Source organism: Acomys russatus, chromosome 5 (assembly GCF_903995435.1).
Source record: "Acomys russatus chromosome 5, mAcoRus1.1, whole genome shotgun sequence".
In the NCBI taxonomy this organism is placed as follows: Eukaryota; Metazoa; Chordata; class Mammalia; order Rodentia; family Muridae; genus Acomys; species Acomys russatus.
In genome coordinates, this window is record NC_067141.1 from 76,720,341 (window position 1) to 76,739,993 (window position 19,653).

Sequence of the window (19,653 nt, forward strand, 5' to 3'; positions counted from 1 at the left end):
ACATGGAGTCTGGGCCTTGATGGGTGGACATGGAGTCTGGGCCTTGATGGGTGGACATGGAGTCTGAGCCTTGATGGGTGGACATGGAGTCTGGGCCTTGATGGGTGGACATGGAATCTGGGCCTTGATGGGTGGACATGGAGTCTGGGCCTTGATGGGTAGACATGGAGTCTGGGCCTTAATGGGTGGACATGGAGTCTGGGCCTTAATGGGTGGACATGGAGTCTGGGCCTTGATGGGTGGACATGGAGTCTGGGCCTTGATGGGTGGACATGGAGTCTGGGCCTTGATGGGTGGACATGGAGTCTGGGCCTTGATGGGTGGACATGGAATCTGGGCCTTGATGGGTGGACATGGAGTCTGAGCCTTGATGGGTGGACATGGAGTCTGAGTCTTGATGGGTGAACATGGAGTCTGGGCCCCATGGGTGGATGCAGGCTCAGTGCTAGACAGCGGGGGACAGTGAATGGCACTTGCTGTCTCTTTTCACGGTTACCCTGCGAGGACTGGCTTACTTGTGCTGTTTTGTTTCTTCGGTTTCATCGTGGTTGCACTAACATCCAACACCCATCTCCTCGAATTCGGATACCTTTGTTCATAAGAATTTGCAAAGTCTATGCCAATATGACATCTTTTTGATGACTTCTAATTTTTTTCAAAAATCTTAATACATCATGTTGACTTTATGAAATTTCTCTCATTGTCTTTGTAGAGTTGCAGGGAGGGAGATGAATAATGATATGAAACCATATGTGGATTTGAAAATCTTTTTATCATAACTCACCCTCACACACATTCATAAGAAGCAAATTTAGATGTTTAAAATTTTTTTCAAATTCATTGTCTATTTAACAAATGAAACTGAATTCCAAATAAATGTTTGGGGGGGATGAGAATTTGCTAAAGATAGATTTTTGTCTGAAAAACAATTCTAGTAAAAATAAGAAGATATACAGAATTAGTGCCCTGCTGGTGTAAGGAGCAGTTCAGAGGGAAAGTGTGTAGGTGTGGTTGACCATCTGTGATTCCAGTCCATTTGGGAGGTTGAGGCAGGTGATTGCTTAATTCCTGGCCAGCCTGGCCATAGAGTTAAGCTCTCAAAGCAAACATGTGAGAGGAAGGGCAGGGAGTGAGATGGGGCATAACTCTCCCAGTAGTAGAGAGGGACTTCTGGGTGTGATACAAGGGGTAACACGGGAGCCTACGCCTAAGCTATGAGGACAGTTGGGGCAGAATTAGTTACAGTTTTGTTTCGTACATTGTGTCTTTTTAAAGATTAATATCCTAAGGTTTATTATGGTCATTTATGCCTTGCAGTATTTGAAAGACAGCTAATGTGGCCTGGGAGGATGACACAGTGTGCCAAGTAGCGGCATGAATTAGAATCATCGTTACCCACATACACGTCTGATAGAGCCGGTGTAAAAAGTTGTCAAATTTAGGTTTGGATTTAATTCATGATGTATTTTATAGCAGATATCCTATACAAAAAATATTTTGGACAAAGCAATGATCCATAGAACATCTCTTTAATATTTAAATGTTCATATCAGCAACATTTGTGGCAACATGATTATCGTCATCAGTGATGTGATCGGTTTGTTCCATGGTTTTTATTGTTCTGTGCTGATTAAGCTGATTAATTGGCAGTATCAGATCACGTATAAAACAGATACATCTGCTCTGTGCATTCCTATAGATGTACAAATGCTAAACTACCACACAAAACCAGAATCATGGGTAATAAATTTTGAAGTGTCTTAAGAAAGCATTTTATATTTTCTCTTGGTTTTCTAGTTGAGTTTTATCGTTCTTAGTCACACGTGTCAGAGAGCCGTTCCAAGTCTAGTTCAGTAATGACATTTCCAAGTGTCTCGTAACGCACCATTTGGTAAAAGGCAGGCTAGAAGAGCCAAATGTGTCACCAGTGCTGAGGAGAAGGGGGTGGCAGTAATCCATGCGCCATCTTCAGATGTGGAGGCAGCGCTTTGTGGTCGGCACACTGATCGCCCCATCCACTGTCTCCAGGCATGCAGGGCCAGCCATGTTGGGTGGTCTGCAGCATCCTCTTCTGCCCCAACCTCGCAGCCTGAAGATATTAGTCATTCTCATTGTACACAGAGAAAGAACAAGTTGTTTGAAAGGCCACACAATTTGGTCCTGGTCCAGAGCAGAGAAGCTGGGGTTGAGGACAGATGAGAATGAGGGCAGACCGTCACTCGTGCTGCACAGAGGAGAAGAGTCAAGGATCGTGAGGCCCAACTCTGACCGTTGTCAAACATCTAAGACTGGAGAGCGCAGCGAGCAGATGCGAGGCCTTCCTTCCAATGGCAGAGTTCGGATTGCATGCCAGCACTTCGACTCGCTTTTTCAGAATTTAAGTTGTCAGCACAATTTGTGCATATTCTTTAGCCTGAAAAAATGGAGAAAGTTGGGCATCCAGTTACTAATTAGACAATTGCTAAGAACAAAGCTGAGAACTAGAAACTAGTGGGAGAGATAACTACAGTGTCTTCTACGTCATCCCTTTAGAAAGTCACACCAAAGAACGGCATGGCCTGAGAAAGCAGTCTCCTCTCTTTGGTGTCACGCCCAGAGCCTCATTGTGTCATCATAGTCCCTTAACAAGACCCTCAGCCCCACTCTGGCCCAGAGTAAATTAATTCAGTTCTTTAAAGGAAAGTACATCAAAAAGCTCAAACCCTAAAATCCAAGCCCTTAAAAAATGCTTTGCGTTTTACAAATAAAATATTCGAAATAGAACAAATAATCAGTGACAGATTTTTTTTCTCCACGTTTGTGAGTATCTGTTTCACTGTAATACACTACACTTTGGGACACTTAGGCACATAGGACATGACAATTTGTGGCGATGAATATTGATTAACTATTGTTTAAGAGACCAGCAAAAGATGGGTGAGGGAACAGAGCTTTCATTGTTAAAGTCTCTGTCACAGCAGGTGTCATTTATAAGCCAAGCAGAGAGAGACTCTTTGAACATAAACTTGAATTTACATCCTCTTCAAGCTGCTTGTGGACTAGGGTTTGGAAAGCAGACTGTACAGCAGTATCGTCGATGGATGTGCAAGGCGACATCTACGACGCTCTTCCAAGGACACACACATGCATATGGCCTTTTGTCCTCAGTATGGCTTGCTTGGGAATGGCACTGTTTGCATTCTGCACAGATGTTCTCAGCCACCCAAACAGAGAGCTACAAACCAACTTCTACTGGTTACCAGCCACATTTAATAACACAAGGGTGAAGCTCTGTTAAAGTGGTTTGTTTCTAATTTCTATGCCTTTATTTATTATGAGTGTATTACTTCAACAAAAGTGTAAGTTAAGAAGTTAAACTATTACACATTAGTAGTTCCTTTGTTCCATATATCACCGGGTAGATTCTCTCTTATTAATAAGGGAGCAAAGCCTTAAACTCTGTTTATGCGCTGTTTTATATATATTAGCACACAAATGCTAGATAACAAATTGCCTCTCCTTAGTGTATTCCTTCCTCATCTGCAAAGGGGCTTTTATGAATGATGCATCACCAAGCTTCAGCCATTTACAAAGACTGGTAGTTAATGTTTTCAACTAATGCCTAGGAATCCTACAGATCTCCATAAATAATGAAGCCATTCGTTGTGCTCAGGGGTTCTGCCTTCTTCAGTGATATGATTTTCTTCTCATTTGAAAGCGTATTTAATTGCATTGCCTGTCCTCTTTAATATTTAATAATAATTTTATTAGCTGTATAGGATGAGGGGGACAAGATCTGTGGTATCTAGTGCTGGTCATCAATTTTTTTCTTATCGTGACTTAATGAATATTATAATTACAAGGAAAGGCAGGAATATAAATTAGCTTAGCAGCTGGTTGGGACTTGCTAGCTTAGTGGTCCCAGCTGGGTGAACCCCAAATGGCACAAACAGGGAGTGGTGCCTTGGAGGACCGCACACAGGGCTGCCTGCACCTTAGCAACGGCCCCTCACTTTAAATGCTGGACACAGGCTTTGATAGTTTTGAAGACACGCAGCCACAGCTCCTGCCAGTCGCACAGCAGCCACCAGGGAATCCTTACTACTTACAAAACTTACTCTTAGCAGGTTATGTTCATTGGTACCCTTTGATGTATTTTGAATTTTTTTCATTTCCTTAAACTTTTTAAATAAAATGTTTCCTTCTGCTAAGGCAAACAAATGCATGAGTTATTTTGCCATAGCCACCGTCACAGTAGCACTTTTTATGTAAGTAGCACCTTGCCCCTGAGGGGCTGCAAGAGGTTTTGAGTACATTTGTGAGGCCTGTGGATGGAGGTTGGGGGAAAGGTTCTTTCCAGAACCACACATCTCAAGCCTCGGTGAAGTTGAACCAGGGCCTGAGAAGGTAGTTTTCGTCTTTAGCTTTCTAGATGTATATAAAACAGTTGCTAAATTGTCAATGTCATTTGTTCAGGAATGAAACCAGATATTGTTCCATTTAATGTGCTTTTAAGCCTGTTTTAAAACATCATTTTTAACCCCCTCCAGCAACTGCTTCGAGAACGACAGCAGATGGCCAGCCGTCCCTTTGCTTCTGTTGATGTGGCACTGGAAATAGGAGCCGAGCAGACAGACTTCCTGCGAGGGCCGTTAGAGGTAGGAGCAGAGGGCTGAGGGGACCAGGGCGATCTGCATATTTATATCACCGCTCTAATCCGCATCTGCTTGTGAAGCCACACACATCTGATTATCTCAGCCTGACAGGACCCGGCCACATGTGTTACGGTATTTTCAAGGCACATAGTTTTAATGCCATGACATGAGCTGTGACAGAAGCCACTGGAGAGTCTATTAGCCTAGGCTAGAGTGACAGACCGCTCACCTGGCAGCCTTGGCCTGACAGATAGGAGCTGATGGAGTTTAAGGTATAGTTATGGTGGAAGGATTTGAGTGCCATTTTTAGTCCTCAGAGTCCCCTGAGGCCCCAACTTACCAGTTCATACCCTTCTTTGTGGGGAAAGTTTTACTGCAGAGGGTGTGTGCAGATGAGCTGCACTTTGATACATAGTTCAGTGTTGTGTGTGTTGTCTGATGTGTCTCGGTGTGCTGTTCCTGCATACTTAAGTTTTTTCCTGCTGTAGGCCACAAGTTGCTTTGGAACTTTAGCTGTTAGGACATCAGGAAATGTATGTGTACATTATCCATTGCTAGGAGGGAAATTAGAAATTAGGATGTGTAAATGAAATGTATAGCAAATTAGCAAATGCCTTAATTGCATTTTTGTCCTCTGTTTCGTGATATTCTAGGATTTTTTTAAATAAGCAGAAAATCTAGAATATTTAAGTCTAAATCTCTGTTCTCTCCAGTGATACATGTTCAAGTCCTGGGAATAATACATGTTAGTGCATGTGCACATGGGTTATGCAGAAGGGGGGCTGGAAGGAGCAAACATGGGGCGGGGTGAGCGGCGGCGTGAGGTATGAGGTGTGTGGTGTGCGTGCCGTGTGAGGTGTGCCGTGTGAGGCGTGCGGTGTGCGTGGGGTGTGAGGTGTGCGGTGTGAGGCGTGCGGTGTGAGGCGTGCCGTGTGAGGTGTGCGTGGCGTGTGAGGCGTGCGGTGTGAGGCGTGCGGTGTGCGTGGCGTGTGAGGCATGCGGTGTGAGGCGTGCCGTGTGAGGCGTGCGGTGTGAGGCGTGCCGTGTGAGGTGTGCGTGCCGTGTGAGGTGTGCGGTGTGAGGCGTGCGGTGTGCGTGGGGTGTGAGGCGTGCGGTGTGCGTGGCGTGTGAGGTGTGCGGTGTGAGGCGTGCGGTGTGAGGTGTGCGTGGCGTGTGAGGCGTGCGTGGCGTGTGAGGCGTGCGGTGTGAGGCGTGGCGTGTGAGGCGTGCGGTGTGAGGCGTGCAGTGTGAGGCGTGGCGTGTGAGGCGTGCGGTGTGAGGCGTGCCGTGTGAGGCGTGCGGTGTGAGGCGTGCCGTGTGAGGCGTGCCGTGTGAGGCGTGCCGTGTGCGTGGGGTGTGAGGCTTGCGGTGTGAGGCGTGCCCTGTGAGGCGTGCCGTGTGAGGCGTGCCGTGTGAGGCGTGCCGTGTGCGTGGGGTGTGAGGCGTGCGGTGTGCGTGCCGTGTGCGGTGTGCGTGGCGTGTGAGGTATGGGTGGCGTGTGAGGTGTGCGTGGCATGTGAGGTGTGGGTGGCGTGTGAGGTGTGCGTGCCGTGTGCGGTGTGCTCAGCTCTCACCCGCTTGCTTCAGTGGCTCCTTGACAGAGCTCAGGGTTTCACTGCTCATGTGCTGGGCAGGTGAGCTTCTGGAATGTATTCATCCCAAGTCGTCCTTTTCTCTACATTTTGATTTTTCTTAACTTTAAATTCTCATTTTTTAGAATTTAAAAAATGTCTATCTTTATTTCATTTACTTGTAGTCCTCGTTTGTCTTCCTTGTGGACGTGTTCCTGGTAGGCCCCCCATCATCCCTGTATTCACAATTCCTCTGTGTCCTTGATTCACTCCTACTCCTTGTGCAATAGGCTGTTTGCTTTCTGTCCCTGAGCTGCTCCAAGACTGTTTACACTGAAAAACCAACAAAACAACAACAAAAACCCAAACAACCACTCTCCAAAAGGTTTGCTTCAGCTGCTCCAGTGTGTGTGTGTGGTGTGTGTGGGTAGTGCGTGGTGTGTGTAGTGTGTGGTGTGTGTAGTGTGTGATGTGTGTGTGGTGTGTGTGTGTGGTGTGTGTGTGTGGTGTGTGTGTGGTGTGTGTGTGTGTGGTGTGTGTGTGGTGTGTGTGTGTGTGTGTGGTGTGTGTGTGGTGTGTGTGTGGTGTGTGTGTGTGGTGTGTGTGTGTGTGGTGTGTGTGTGTGTGGTGTGTGTGTGTGTGTGGTGTGTGTGTGTGGTGTGTGTGTGGTGTGTGTGTGTGTGTGTGGTGTGTGTGTGGTGTGTGTGTGGTATGTGTGTGTGGTGTGGTGTGTGTGGTGTGGTGTGGGTGTGGTGTGTGTGTGTGTGTGTGGTGTGGTGTGTGTAGTGTGTGGTGTGTGTGTAGTGTGTGTGGTGTGGTGTGTGGTGTGTGTGTGTGGTGTGTGTGGTGTGTGTGTGTGTGTGTGTGGTGTGGTGTGTGTAGTGTGTGGTGTGTGTGTGTGGTGTGTGTAGTGTGTGTGTGTGGTGTGGTGTGTGTGTGTGGTGTGTGGTGTGTGTGGTGTGTGTGTGTGTGTGGTGTGTGTGTGTGTGTGTGTGTGTGTGGTGTGGTGTGTGTAGTGTGTGGTGTGTGTGTGTGGTGTGTGTAGTGTGTGGTGTGGTGTGTGTGTGTGTGTGTGGTGTGTGTGTGGTGTGTGTGTGTGTGTGGTGGTGTGTGTGGTGTGTGTGTGTGTGGTGTGGTGTGTGGTGTGGTGTGTGGTGTGGTGTGTGTGTGTGGTGTGGTGTGTGTGTGTGGTGTGGTGTGTGGTGTGTGTGTGTGTGGTGTGGTGTGGTGTGTGTGTGTGTGTGTGGTGTGGTGTGTGTAGTGTGTGGTGTGTGTGTGTGGTGTGGTGTGTGGTGTGTGTGTGTGGTGTGTGTGGTGTGTGTGTGTGTGTGTGTGGTGTGGTGTGTGTAGTGTGTGGTGTGTGTGTGTGGTGTGTGTAGTGTGTGTGTGTGGTGTGGTGTGTGGTGTGTGTGTGTGTGTGTGGTGTGTGTGTGTGTGTGGTGTGTGTGTGTGTGTGGTGTGGTGTGTGTGGTGTGGTGTGTGTTGTGTGTGGTGTGTGTGTGTGGTGTGTGTGTGTGTGGTGTGGTGTGTGTGTGTGGTGTGTGTGTGTGTGTGGTGTGTGTGTGTGTGTGTGTGTGTGTGCGCGCACGCAGGCGCACACGCATAGAGGAGGGGCAGAGAGGAAAACGTTCCTCTCTCTGACTCATGTAGTCACTTCTGAGTCTGGCGTTTCCTTTTCTGTTTCTCACAGTCCCCGCCCTGACCCATGACCCATACAAACTCCTCTTCCAATTAGAGCCTGATTAGCGCATCTCCCCTAAAATGCATTTCAAGAGAAATTAATACAGTAGCTTTATGATGCTCCCTTCCTCTTCCAAATATTAAACTAACCAGAAGTTTTGATAGAGGTGTCATGAATGAATTTCTTTATTATAGCATTTTAAGTAACAGCAAACACAGTTTACTCTGTTTGCATGTCCCCAAGTCACAGGAGAGAGACACACGAGTTTCTGTAGTCGCCGAGTCAGCCACTGGGCATACAGAAGTGATTACTCTGGAGTTCAGTGGTCAGCGTGCATGGCTGTGAGAGCATCCTGCCTCACGTTCTGCCCTAGGATCATGTTGTCACTTGGCATGCATGGCCGGGGACCAGACTGCAGCTGCAGCTTCCCTGCCCCGCTGCGGCTGATGCAGAATCAGAGCACCTCACACCCAGCCACAAACGCCTTGCTCCTGCACAGGCTTCCGTTTCCTCTTCCTGGTGACCCAGTCTCTTGGCTGCCTTCTTCCTGTTCTCAAGACTCTGGAGGACTTACTGACAGTGTCCCGAGAGTCATCAGGTTTCCTTCCTCTTCCGTGTCATCTCTGTGTCAACGCTGCGCGGAAGACAAGCGCTTGGCAGTACCCTGCGCTCCTCGAGAGCATCGGTGGAGTGCTCTGCATCTTACACTGTTGTGCTGACACTGGGGCTCTTACTTTTTTTCTTGTATTATTGTTCAGTTTTCTAAACAATCTGTATGCCTTTATGGTTTTATTGTTGTTGATTTAGTTTGGGAAATGACCTTTATCAAGCTTATCCACCAGAGGGGAAATTATGCCTGTACAAAGCCAGACATTTGTTACTATGACTTCTACGTCACAATTCAAATCCAAACAGTCCTTTAAAAGCAGCGAACTCAATCAAAACCCACTACTTCAGAATCACTAGCTTCTTTGAAGCCACAGTAACACTTACATATGGTGAGGACTCAGATGTAGAAATGTGGTGGCTGGAAGGCTAACTGTGCCTCCAGCCTGCTCAAATAGAATTACAAAAGGGCAACACCGTGGTCTTCACACAGATACAGTCGCCAGCTCTGGGCGGCTATTAGGACTACCTAGAGTCCTGAGATAATGAGGGGTCCAGGCAGGCATCCTTGGATGTCTTCTGTTGTCTTTTCATCCCTACCGGAGGTTTGTGGGTGTGTGGATGACACCACCAGTAGCAATTGCACCCTTGATCAGACAATCCAGTCCTTTACCTCCATGAATAGCGAGTTGCAAGTGAAGTTGCAAGTGATGAGGGGTAATAGGCTTTACCTTTAAGTCTTCTGATGCATTTCCTGCCGATTCAAGTACCTCTGTGGTGAGGTGCTCCTCCGGGGTAGCTGTGCTGTACACAGCAGCAGCCGTGCCCACATGCCCATCGCTGGAAAGGACTCAGGAAAGGCCAGGACAAAGGCGGTTTCCCAGTCACAGTGAGCCAGCTTGCAGCTCCCTGTGGGCCGTGTCTGTCATCACCTGAAATCTAGGACAACCAGCCTTTATGTTTTTATACTACTTCTCTTCAGAAATTTAACTTTGAGATATTAAAGGGAAAAATGATTACATGCCAACTCCCATTTGGCAAAGTCCAGTTAATCTGGGAATGAAATCTAATTATAGATGTGTAGATCTTTAAAGCCTAGTAAACTATAATTCATAAAATATGCAGATCACCCACTTACAGTCTACACTGCTGCTTTTAGGATAAACATGGAATTGCACATTCATTTCCCAGATTAATTTAAAATACTCCCATTTGCACTCATCCACATCTCCCTCTAGACCTCTTCTGCCCTCCAGCCCTAGGCAACCGCTGATCTATTTCCTGTCTTTATATTTTTTTTTCTATTTGGGACATTTTGTTTGAATGGTATTATAAAATCAGGTTTTCTGGTTACATCTTCCACTAAGCATTACAATTTGGGAATCCATGGGCATCATCGACCTGTTAGTACCTGGCTCTATTTTGGTTTGATATAATACAAGTTATATTGTATTATGCACAGATGCTGCACTTTTGACAGTTTAAGACAGATCAGCTGTGCAGTTCCGGCTGGAACATTCAGTCCCCCTGCCTGAGCATCCTGGTGTGGAAAGCACGGGTGTGCACCATGCCCAGCTCCCTACTGCCTGAGCATCCTGGTGCAAAAAGCATGGGTGTGCACCATGCCCAGCCCCCTACATTTGTTTATAAGTTCCTCGACTGGTAGGCATTTGGACTGTTTCTATTTAGGAACAGGCTTAATGACATTGTCATAAATACTGTGTAAAACACAGAGTGTACATTTGCTAAGCCCAAGAGTGGAATCACTGGCATTGGGATATTTACAAACTGTTGAAAAGACTTTTTCTATGTGGTAGCTTTCCTTTAGAAAATCATTGACCATAAATGGAGAGTTTCCTTCTGTCCCATTCTCCTAATGTATGTCTGTTTCTGTGACAATGCCACATTGTCTTGATTATCGTAGCTCTACAGTACATTTGGAATAAAAAAAAAAAAAAAAAAAAAAAAGCCAGGACCTCCAACTCTACTCATTGTAAAGCTACCTTCGCCCTTCTTGTCCTTGAAATTGCATGTAAATTTTAGGATGAGGTTTCCATTTTCTGCTAAGAAACCTTGTCATTCAGTAGGTATTTTTAGAGCTTAAATTGGTTGTTTGCTCTTCATGTTAAAAGCAAACATCCGAGTTTATCTCAGCAGCATTCTTCCTTTGATATCCTTTAGAAAATAAGAGGTAGAAGTCGAATTTTGAAAATCACATTTTATTTCCTGTCTGTGCTGCACTTTATAATAATTGCTGCTAATTAGACGCTTCCTAGATGTCGTTTATTTATCCTTTTTGCAGAATACTGAATGCTATTACAAATACTTTTAAATATATATGTAATATATATTTAAATATATATATATTCAGCATGATGTGGTTTGTGGTTTATTGATTTGCTTCCGTGGCTAATTTTAAAACCCAGGGCCATTCTGGAATCACATTAAATGTTTTATGTAAATCTGAGAATCAAACTACTTTACAGTTCTTATGATAGGTTTTTCTTAAAGTTCAGTGTTAAGATCTAACACAGTGCCATGGGTCAGCAGGCTATTAGTGTTATACAAAATTACTGACTATTCATAATGTGGTTAAAAAATGGATTTATCTTAGATCACATCTGACTCCTATGTACACTCTTGAGATTCACACCTGTGTGGTCAGATGAAAATGTAAGGCAGAGATGGTTACCTTCTATACACCTGCTGTCTTTGGGTAACCGTGCACTGCTGCTCACACTTGTGGGAAGAGTACGCTGTTGAGCACCACACCACAGGGTTAAGTGTGAAGTGCAGGAGCTCACACATTTTGTTAGTATTTGAATATTGAATCTTTAATGGACTTTAATAGTTCAAAACCCTTTGATTAAAAGATAAAATAAATACATTCTATAAATAACCACACTAAGTTAATGATTAGTGAATTTGAATCATAGATTTATATTATCAGGAAAATGAATACCTACCACTCATCTAATAAGTGCATCTAGGATATGAATTTACATAACACAGTCTGTTAGCTAATTTCACAGATAATGGGCTGCTTTCTCCTAGTTGTTTGATATAGCATACATTTGTTATTTTTCTTCCACATGTTGGCCAGTTATTGTGATTTCTGATACTTTAAAAGTTCCTATGATGCCCAATGATGCCAGTTAAATGACACGTTAGAGTTGTTTTCTTTAAGTAAATTCAATTAGGAGATGTTGCTGCCCAGTGGCTACCGTAGAGCTGTAGTTGGTTGTTTAATTTTCCCTCTTCAGAGTGCACATGCGAGTTCAGTCTCGGCAGCTCCGCGCTGATTTCTTCCTATGATGCTATCTAGAAAACAATAAATGTTTATGGTGATTACACAGTAGGTTTTTACGGAATGCTTCGTCTGTGCCAGGCACTGTCTGAGCACATAAGGAACGTCGGGAACAAGGAAGAACTGTCCCTGTGGAGCCCATACTCTGGGAGGAGAAAGTGAGTCTCTTAGCGTGGCATCAAGTGGCACATGCGGTGCAACAGGGCTGAGCACAGAGCTACGTCAGGTGCCCGCTGCAGGGCTGCAGTCAGGACAGATTAGTTGAGGGAGAGAAGGATGACCAAGTCTTGCAGGAGATGAAGGCGCTAAGCATTTGGTTTCTGGTGGGGAACAACCCAAGTAGCCCCCAGGCCCCAGGCCTAGCAAGCCTGTGCAAACAGCAGCCCTGAGGAGTGAGTGTAGGCAGATAGGTGCCTGTGTGTCCTGTGGACTACTTACAGAGTAGAGAAGAGCACCAGTGTGAGGTGAAGAGTGAGGTAGACCAGATGTCTTAAATGATCTCTTTGTTCATGGGCTGAGGATTGCAAAGAGGGCTGGTTTTGTGGTGCTCCCTGATTAGCAAACATTGAGACTTGGACAGGTTGCTCATTTTAGATCAAAGGCAAGAAAACTGAAATGGAAGGCAGCCAGTAACAGTGCTGTGAGTAGCTAGAGCTTAGCACCCCCCGGGAAACCAGGGAGCCAGAACAAAACTAAGCATCACACCCTGATGCTTAGGTGAGAGAATGGCTGCTTTGTACGCTGTCTCCGTAGTTACCAAATGAACGGTGCTCACAGAAGCCTCAGTGAGGAAATGGGTTTGTGCTGTCAGAAGCCTGAGATGCAAAGCAGCTGGGTTCTGCTGGTTGGGTGAGGGCAGAAGCAGCTTGAATCTTCAGGTGACTTCGGCAGGAACTCAGCCACAGGTGTGACGGCCAGGCTGGTGGCACTGCAAGCCCTGCAGTGTGGTCTGACTGAGTGGGATGGCTCAATTGCAATGTTCAGTGAATCTGTGCAGGTGGCCGTGAAAGCTGTGAATGTGGTGCTGCTGGCCTTACCTGTGTGTCGCCATGTGCAGGCGGGGCTGCTCCTGTGCACTCCACAAGTAGCACAGTACATGCTTTCCTTAAGTAAATGTCCGAAACCAGGGGAAATCGCCTAGGATTTTTAAGTAACTTTGTTTTTCTTCTTGCCTGCCTTCCTTTCTCCCTTCCTTCTCTCTCTCTCTCTCTCTCTCTCTCTCTCTCTCTCTCTCTCTCTCTCTCTCTCTCTCTCTCTCTCTTGATTTGGTGTCACATAAAAAATATAATGTTTTGTCACTAGTTATTCACAGCTATTAAGTTGAAACGATAATTATATTGAAAATATAGTTTCCCCCATTTGCTTTGTAAATTAATTTGTTGTATATGTACGCATATCTACTTGAATGTCTGCTGCACATGCTTGAATGTTGTCTAGCACTGCTGTGACTAGAGAGGCCAGAGAGCTCACTGTTTGCCCTGGAACTGCAGTTAGCCATGGTCGTGAGCCTCCTTGTAGGTGCTGGGAATCGAATCCGGGTTCTCTGGAAGAGTGGATAACTGTCTTTCCAGCCCCTCCTGGTTCACTTTTTGAGTCATGTGCAGTGGGTGGTGAGAACACAGTCCGCTCACCTCTTGTGAATCCTCATATATCATTGAGACTCTCTCTAGAAGGCTGCCCGTTCTCTTTATGTTTAATTGTAATTGTTCTTACTCTGCTTGTTATAACACTGACAAACTAGGACACAGTTTAATGGCTTTAATGATCAATCTTTAAAAATGTGTTAGCTAATTTATACAAGACTGTATTTGGATTATTCCTTATTCGTGTCTATATAAGCCTTTCCATAATCATGTGTGTACCACTTTAATGTGGAAAGTAATGAGAAAGTGAAGGTTCCCAATCTGGGCTCTTTCTCTCTTGTTAAAACTGACTTTACATATGTTCAGTGCTCGGTGTCACTGCTTACTGAAAGTGTGTCCAGCCACGCTGCACGTCAGGAGACAGGCGCTTGGGGTTGCAAGTGTACGCAGGTGTTACCTTTCACCCACGATGACTGACTCGCATCCTGAGGGCCTGCTAACATTCACTGTTGAAGGCTAGTACTTAGGTGTTCACTAGGCGTGCCTAAGGGGAGTCTGCGGATGTTCTCTAGGCATGCCTAAGGGGAGTCTGCAGAGTACAAATGGGGATAGACATGGCAAGGGAAGAAACCTGCCTTTGATCTCAGATCATAGAAAAGATGAAATATTTGACTTTATTTTTAAAAATGGTATTTTTCAAACTTTATTGACATACTGTCCCAATCTCACCTAAAAGCCTTAGGCCAGTCTTTATTACAACAAAGAGCCCCCAGAAGACAATTAGAACTGAATTCAGTAAAGTTACAGAATATAAAATAAATATACAAAATCAAGTAACAAATAAGCACAAAGGCCACATTCCTGTGAACTATAAAAGACATCTAGGGGTACATTTAACTGAGGGAAAAAAGACCTATGCAGGGAAAGCTACAAAACACAGGTGAGAACAGAGCAGGCACGGACATTGGCAGTCTCCTCTGTGCTCATGGCATTAAAAAAAGAACAATATTGCTGAAAATGTCTGTACTATACAAAGTGATTTAATGACGTCTCACCAAATTTTGAGTTGTACCTTTTTTGAGAAATAAAACAAATATCCAAAGGCATATGTGGAACTATTACAGATACTCACATAGCTAAATGAATCTTGAGCAAAACCCAAAGCTATATGCATCACAGTATCTGATATCAAGACGTACTATAGGGTCATAGTAGTGAAGACAGTATGGTTTTGTTGTCAAGTCCTATATAATACTGTGCATGTTTATCATTTATGTACTATATGTTCATATGTGTATGTATATTACATATCTTATATAGTACACATTTTACAATATGCAAAATAATTTAAAATAATCTCTTAAATATAAAATAAATCTCACTGGGAGGTCACCAGAATGGGCCATCAGTTCCTGGATGGTGCTTCCTCTCTGACAACCACAGACAGATTCCTGCTGCTCAACCGAATCCTCCACAGTGTGTAACTGTAAGGTCGGCTTCCAGCAAGTGCTTGTCATGCACACTCCTGTGCGAGCGTCCATCTGTCCATGTGGACACAAGGCAATGCTTACCATACAGATCCCACAGTACTAGTAATACAGAGACACTAATAAATGCCAATATTTTAGATTATCTTGAAGCAATTATTACTGTTCAGTAGTTACCTGATTTGTTTGAATATTTTATTAAGCTATCATCTCCTAAGACGGTTGCTTTAACACTGAATTTTGGTTGTTTAGCAGACCTTATAGTGTTTAATATGGTATGTTGTTGATTTATTTGCACTCTTTTCCTTCCACTACACACATTAGTAGATATATCCTCAATGTAATAAATGACTTAAGAATTCTAGCCAGGCATGGTGACACATGCCTGTAATCCCGGCATTCCAGGAGGCAGAGGTAGGTAATCTCTATGAATTTAAAGCCAGCCTGGTCTACAGAGTGAGTCCAGGACAGCCAGGGATACACAGAGAAACCCTGTCTTGAAAAACAAAAAGCACACACAAAAAGCCTATAAAATTGTATTAAATCAAATACATACTATTATGAGATATTAGAAATATAGTGCTAAATATTGCATTAATATATGTAGAAGATAAGGAACCAGTCACGTCACGTGAGCTCCATGCTTCTGTCAGAAGGTGATGTCCCCTGGCCAGGCCTGCACTACTCTTGGCCCTGAGATGAGCAGCCGTGTGCTCTGTCACCACACAGCCATGGTCCAGCCCCGTGGAAAGCCGAGGGAGAGTCGACTAACACACATTCTTGCTACTTACCCCGCCTAACACGACCCCAGTCTCTTGCTTCCTTGAAGGACAGGGACTTTTCTGCGTGATAGATAGAGCTCTTACCCCTCAAGTGAGACGCCAGCGACTAAGTCAAGAGGAACATCAGTGAGAAGCATGAATTTAAGGCGACAGAAGGATTTCTGTACGATATTAAAGTCGCAAAGAAGCCTAGAGAGCATGGATGTCAGTACAGGCTGTGATGTTAGAGCAATGATTTTCAAACTGAAGTCAGAAATGGGAGAAACAGACTGGATTACATGGCGTTGGATTCGGGTAGGCTGAAAAAAAAGAAAAGAAATGGAAGATTCCAGCACAGTATTGGAATGTAAGATCCTCTTGAGAAGCAGTCCGCAGGCAGAGGGCTGTGGGTGTGGACAAACGCCTGTCACTAACAGTATGTGAATGCAAAGAGAGTTATAAGTGAGTCAGTTCTTTATTCACTTACCAACCCACTATTTCCTGTGTCCTTTCTCATACCAGGCACCAGGGATGCAGAAATCAAAATGGGATCTTAGTCTCTACTGTTCTCAATAACAGTTCACTCAGCAACAGGAAGAAATGCAGTGGTTAAGGTTCTAGACTTGAGACACAAAGGTGTTAGAATTGCCTGCTTTGACCTATGCCCTAGTTGGCTTTCTGTTCCCATGATGCACAACGTGACCAAAAGCAGCTTGGGGAGGAAAGGGTTAATCTGGCTTTTGCTTCCATCCTCTGGTTCCTCACTGAGGGGAACTAAGTGGAACCTGGAAGCAAAGGCCATGAGAGGTGCTGCCTACTGGCTTGCTCAGCATGTGCGGCCCAGGGACAGCTGCCCAGGGTTGGTACCACCACCACACTGGACCCTCTCACATCAGCCATTAAGGAAAGAGGAAAATGCCCCACAGATGCGCTCACAGGAAATCTGGCAAAGGCAGCTTCAGGTCCCTGACTCAGATGACTCCATACAGCCTGTGTCAAGTTGAGAAAACACCAGCCATCATGCCTTCGCTGTTGGGTGTTATCAGTTAGACAGACCTGTGTTCTCAGCGGCTGAATTTGTATAAGCCTTCCTTAACTTCAGCAATCAGTATCTAGCAGGAATACTATACATGTCTGCATGTGGGCAGAGCTGAGGACCGCTGACCCCAGGACTTCCTGTCATGACAGCTACTCTTCTAAACGTTTGGAGTAATTACACATGTGACTTCTCAGATCTTACTTTGAAATAAGACAGTGTAACATCTATGCATTTGGGGAAATCTGGGGAATTTTTAAAACATATCTTTGCAAATAAACTAATTTTGCTTATATATTAAGCTTCCAGCAGTGTCAGATACATTTTATTTAAATCATGCTTAATTTTGGTGCCCCGACTTATCCATGGCAACAACTTAGAACTATGTATGATGTAATCGATGTGGCCGCCAACGTGGCATAGAGGGCCATGGCCAGCTGCTGTGCTGCAGAAGCTCGCCGTTCTGAGCGTGGCGTAGCTGCCTCCCTCCCTCAACTGCCGCCACTGATTCTCTCCTTTATACTTGTTACAGTATATTTTGTATCAGTTTGGCCTATGAAGCCAGTAACTGACACAGAGAGACTGAAACATACTTTAAAGCAGCAAGCACTAAGCCGAGCAGAATCTAAACTGATACAAATATATTTGTAAACTAACACAAACTACTCTAAACCTCATAACATACATAAATCCCAAGCACTTGCCACTACGATTCTCATTCTCGGAGACTTCTCTCCTCCTTCCCCATCAGCTGTCAGCTGTCTTCTTTCCCTCTCAACAATCAATCTTGGCTCTGCCTCCTCTCCAGGAAGTTCTGCCTTCCACTTCCTGTCCTGCCCAGCTGATTGGCTATACAGCACTTTATTGACAGTTGTTACATCCACTCAAGACATTCCTCCACAGTACTAGTTGTTGCCACTCCTATACATTATAATAAACGAGGCATGTGATGGCAAACTGGAAGTACCATAAGATGCAAGAATATTTGTTTCAATAAATAATAATAATAATTAATTTTGGCATAATTATGAATAAATGAAATTATGAAATGAGCTCCTTCTTTCACCTTTTATTAGCAAAATCCCTAGTCTTTCAGTGCATTGGATGTGGTCTGAGACTATCTAAACATAACGCGACACGATAGATACATAGTTACACACACATGCAAGTATGAAAAGAAAATGTGATCTTTTAAAACACTAATTACTTTCCTTGTGTCTTTGAATTATTTGGCAATATAGTTAACATCAGTTATCAATTATTAAATAATGTGAATTTCATCCCCATGTTTTACCAGTTCCACGCATGTGCACAGTCACCTAGTGTGTGACCAGCTGAGTCTTTGCCTCCCGCTCCAGGCCTGTGGTGCTCACTCAGCTGGCTCGCATCCCTAGAGTTTATTTCTTATGAACAAATATGTGCTGACGCGCATACTATCTACCTTTTGGTTATAGGTTTTTTTTACTTTGCGTGGTGCTTCCAATGAGATCTAGTCATAGAATTAACTTCATGCCTCAGTAGTTTATTCTGTTGATGACATTCTGCCATATGGATGCATGAAAATTTGTCTAATTATCAGATAATAAAAATTAGGGGTTTTTTTCTGATTTGAAACTATATCTGGGTCCCATGTTAAAAGTATGTTTAACGGTTTCCAAAGTGGATTTGCATCCCGGTCGGTACCAGGACTTCCCATCCACCCCAGCACCGCACTCCTCATCGTTTTATCCCTCAGACAAGAGTGGAGAGAGCTTCACTCTCTGCTTGAGTTTGAGGAGACCTTTCTTACTTTCCAAAGGTGGCCAGCCATACACAGTACAAATCAACAAATACCAAAGCATGGAACTAACAAAGATCAAATGTTGACCTGGCTCACAGTCTGGGAGAGCCAAAGTCTGTGACTGGGCAGATCTCACTGAATTAGCTGTTTGGTGACAGCAGTGGAGAGCGGCTTATCCTGCTGTTAACAAGTGGCCACATCAGCACAGGGTCAGGGGGAATGGATGAGCCCCTACTCAGGCCCCCTGAGAAAACGCACAGGGTCACTCAGGAGCCTGCTAGAGTTCACAAGCAAGCTCTGCTGAGTGAGCCTGCCCACCTGTCACCTGAGGTCCTAGCTCTTAAGGACCCCTCTGTTCCCAGCACTACCAACCTCGGACCTTTGGGGACATTCACCATCCAAACTGTTGCAATTAGAGACATCTTCCATGTTGCTGATTTCTATAAGACTCAAACATTAACTTGAAAAAAAAATCTTCATAAAATAAATAGTTGAGTTTTTCTAGCTGCCTATGAGGCTCTCTTTAATGAAATAACTCCATTTATTAAAAAATAAAATATTAATATCATAGATTAATTTTTAAATTAAAAATTAGCATACATAGAAATATAGACATGAACTGTATCGCCTAGTTTCCACAATCCCAGACTTTTGGCCAGTCTTGTTTTATCATCGAAACATTAAATTTTATTGGATAGTGGAGTTCTTGGGTCATCATATTAAAATACTGAAAATAATTATTTTTAAATGTTTAGGCTTAAACATGAAATTTCTAGTTTTGTTCTGTAGGCTTTCCCTGGCCTCTCAGTTCAGCCTGTCTGCAAGCGAAGTATTTGTTATGCTTATTATTCCAAGCATCTACTCAGTATACAATGGGAAATCCCAGCACTTGACCGTGAATCAAAACTCATTAAGGAAGATGGTTTTACTTATCAGCAGACTGTGTACACAATTTCTTTAATAGCACTGCGTAGACACTGAATTATGGTAACATCAGGTTTCGCTGAATGGAAGTTGCCATTTAACTGTATAAGCCATTTGATTTTTTAATTTACTATTTTTTTAAATAGCACACTGACGAGTACTTTCTTAATCCTCATTACAGTGCTGGTCTAATTCTTCTCACTGGGAAGCTCAAGTGCAGAACCAGTTTTAATTAAGAATAAAAAAAAAAGAAAAGAAAAGAAAACAAGGAACTTCATTAAGA

The 19,653-nt window shown here is 44.2% G+C and overlaps 1 protein-coding gene across 1 annotated transcript in view; it reads left to right on the forward strand.

Moving 5' to 3' along the window:
• Positions 1 to 19,653, forward strand: part of Atrnl1 (attractin like 1) — a 552,888-nt gene that overhangs the window by 350,169 nt on the left and 183,066 nt on the right. Inside the window, exon 27 of the mRNA XM_051146856.1 lies at positions 4,530 to 4,637. Within this exon, the coding sequence (XP_051002813.1) occupies positions 4,530 to 4,637 (108 nt within the window). The remainder of the gene's footprint in view (positions 1 to 4,529; positions 4,638 to 19,653) is intronic.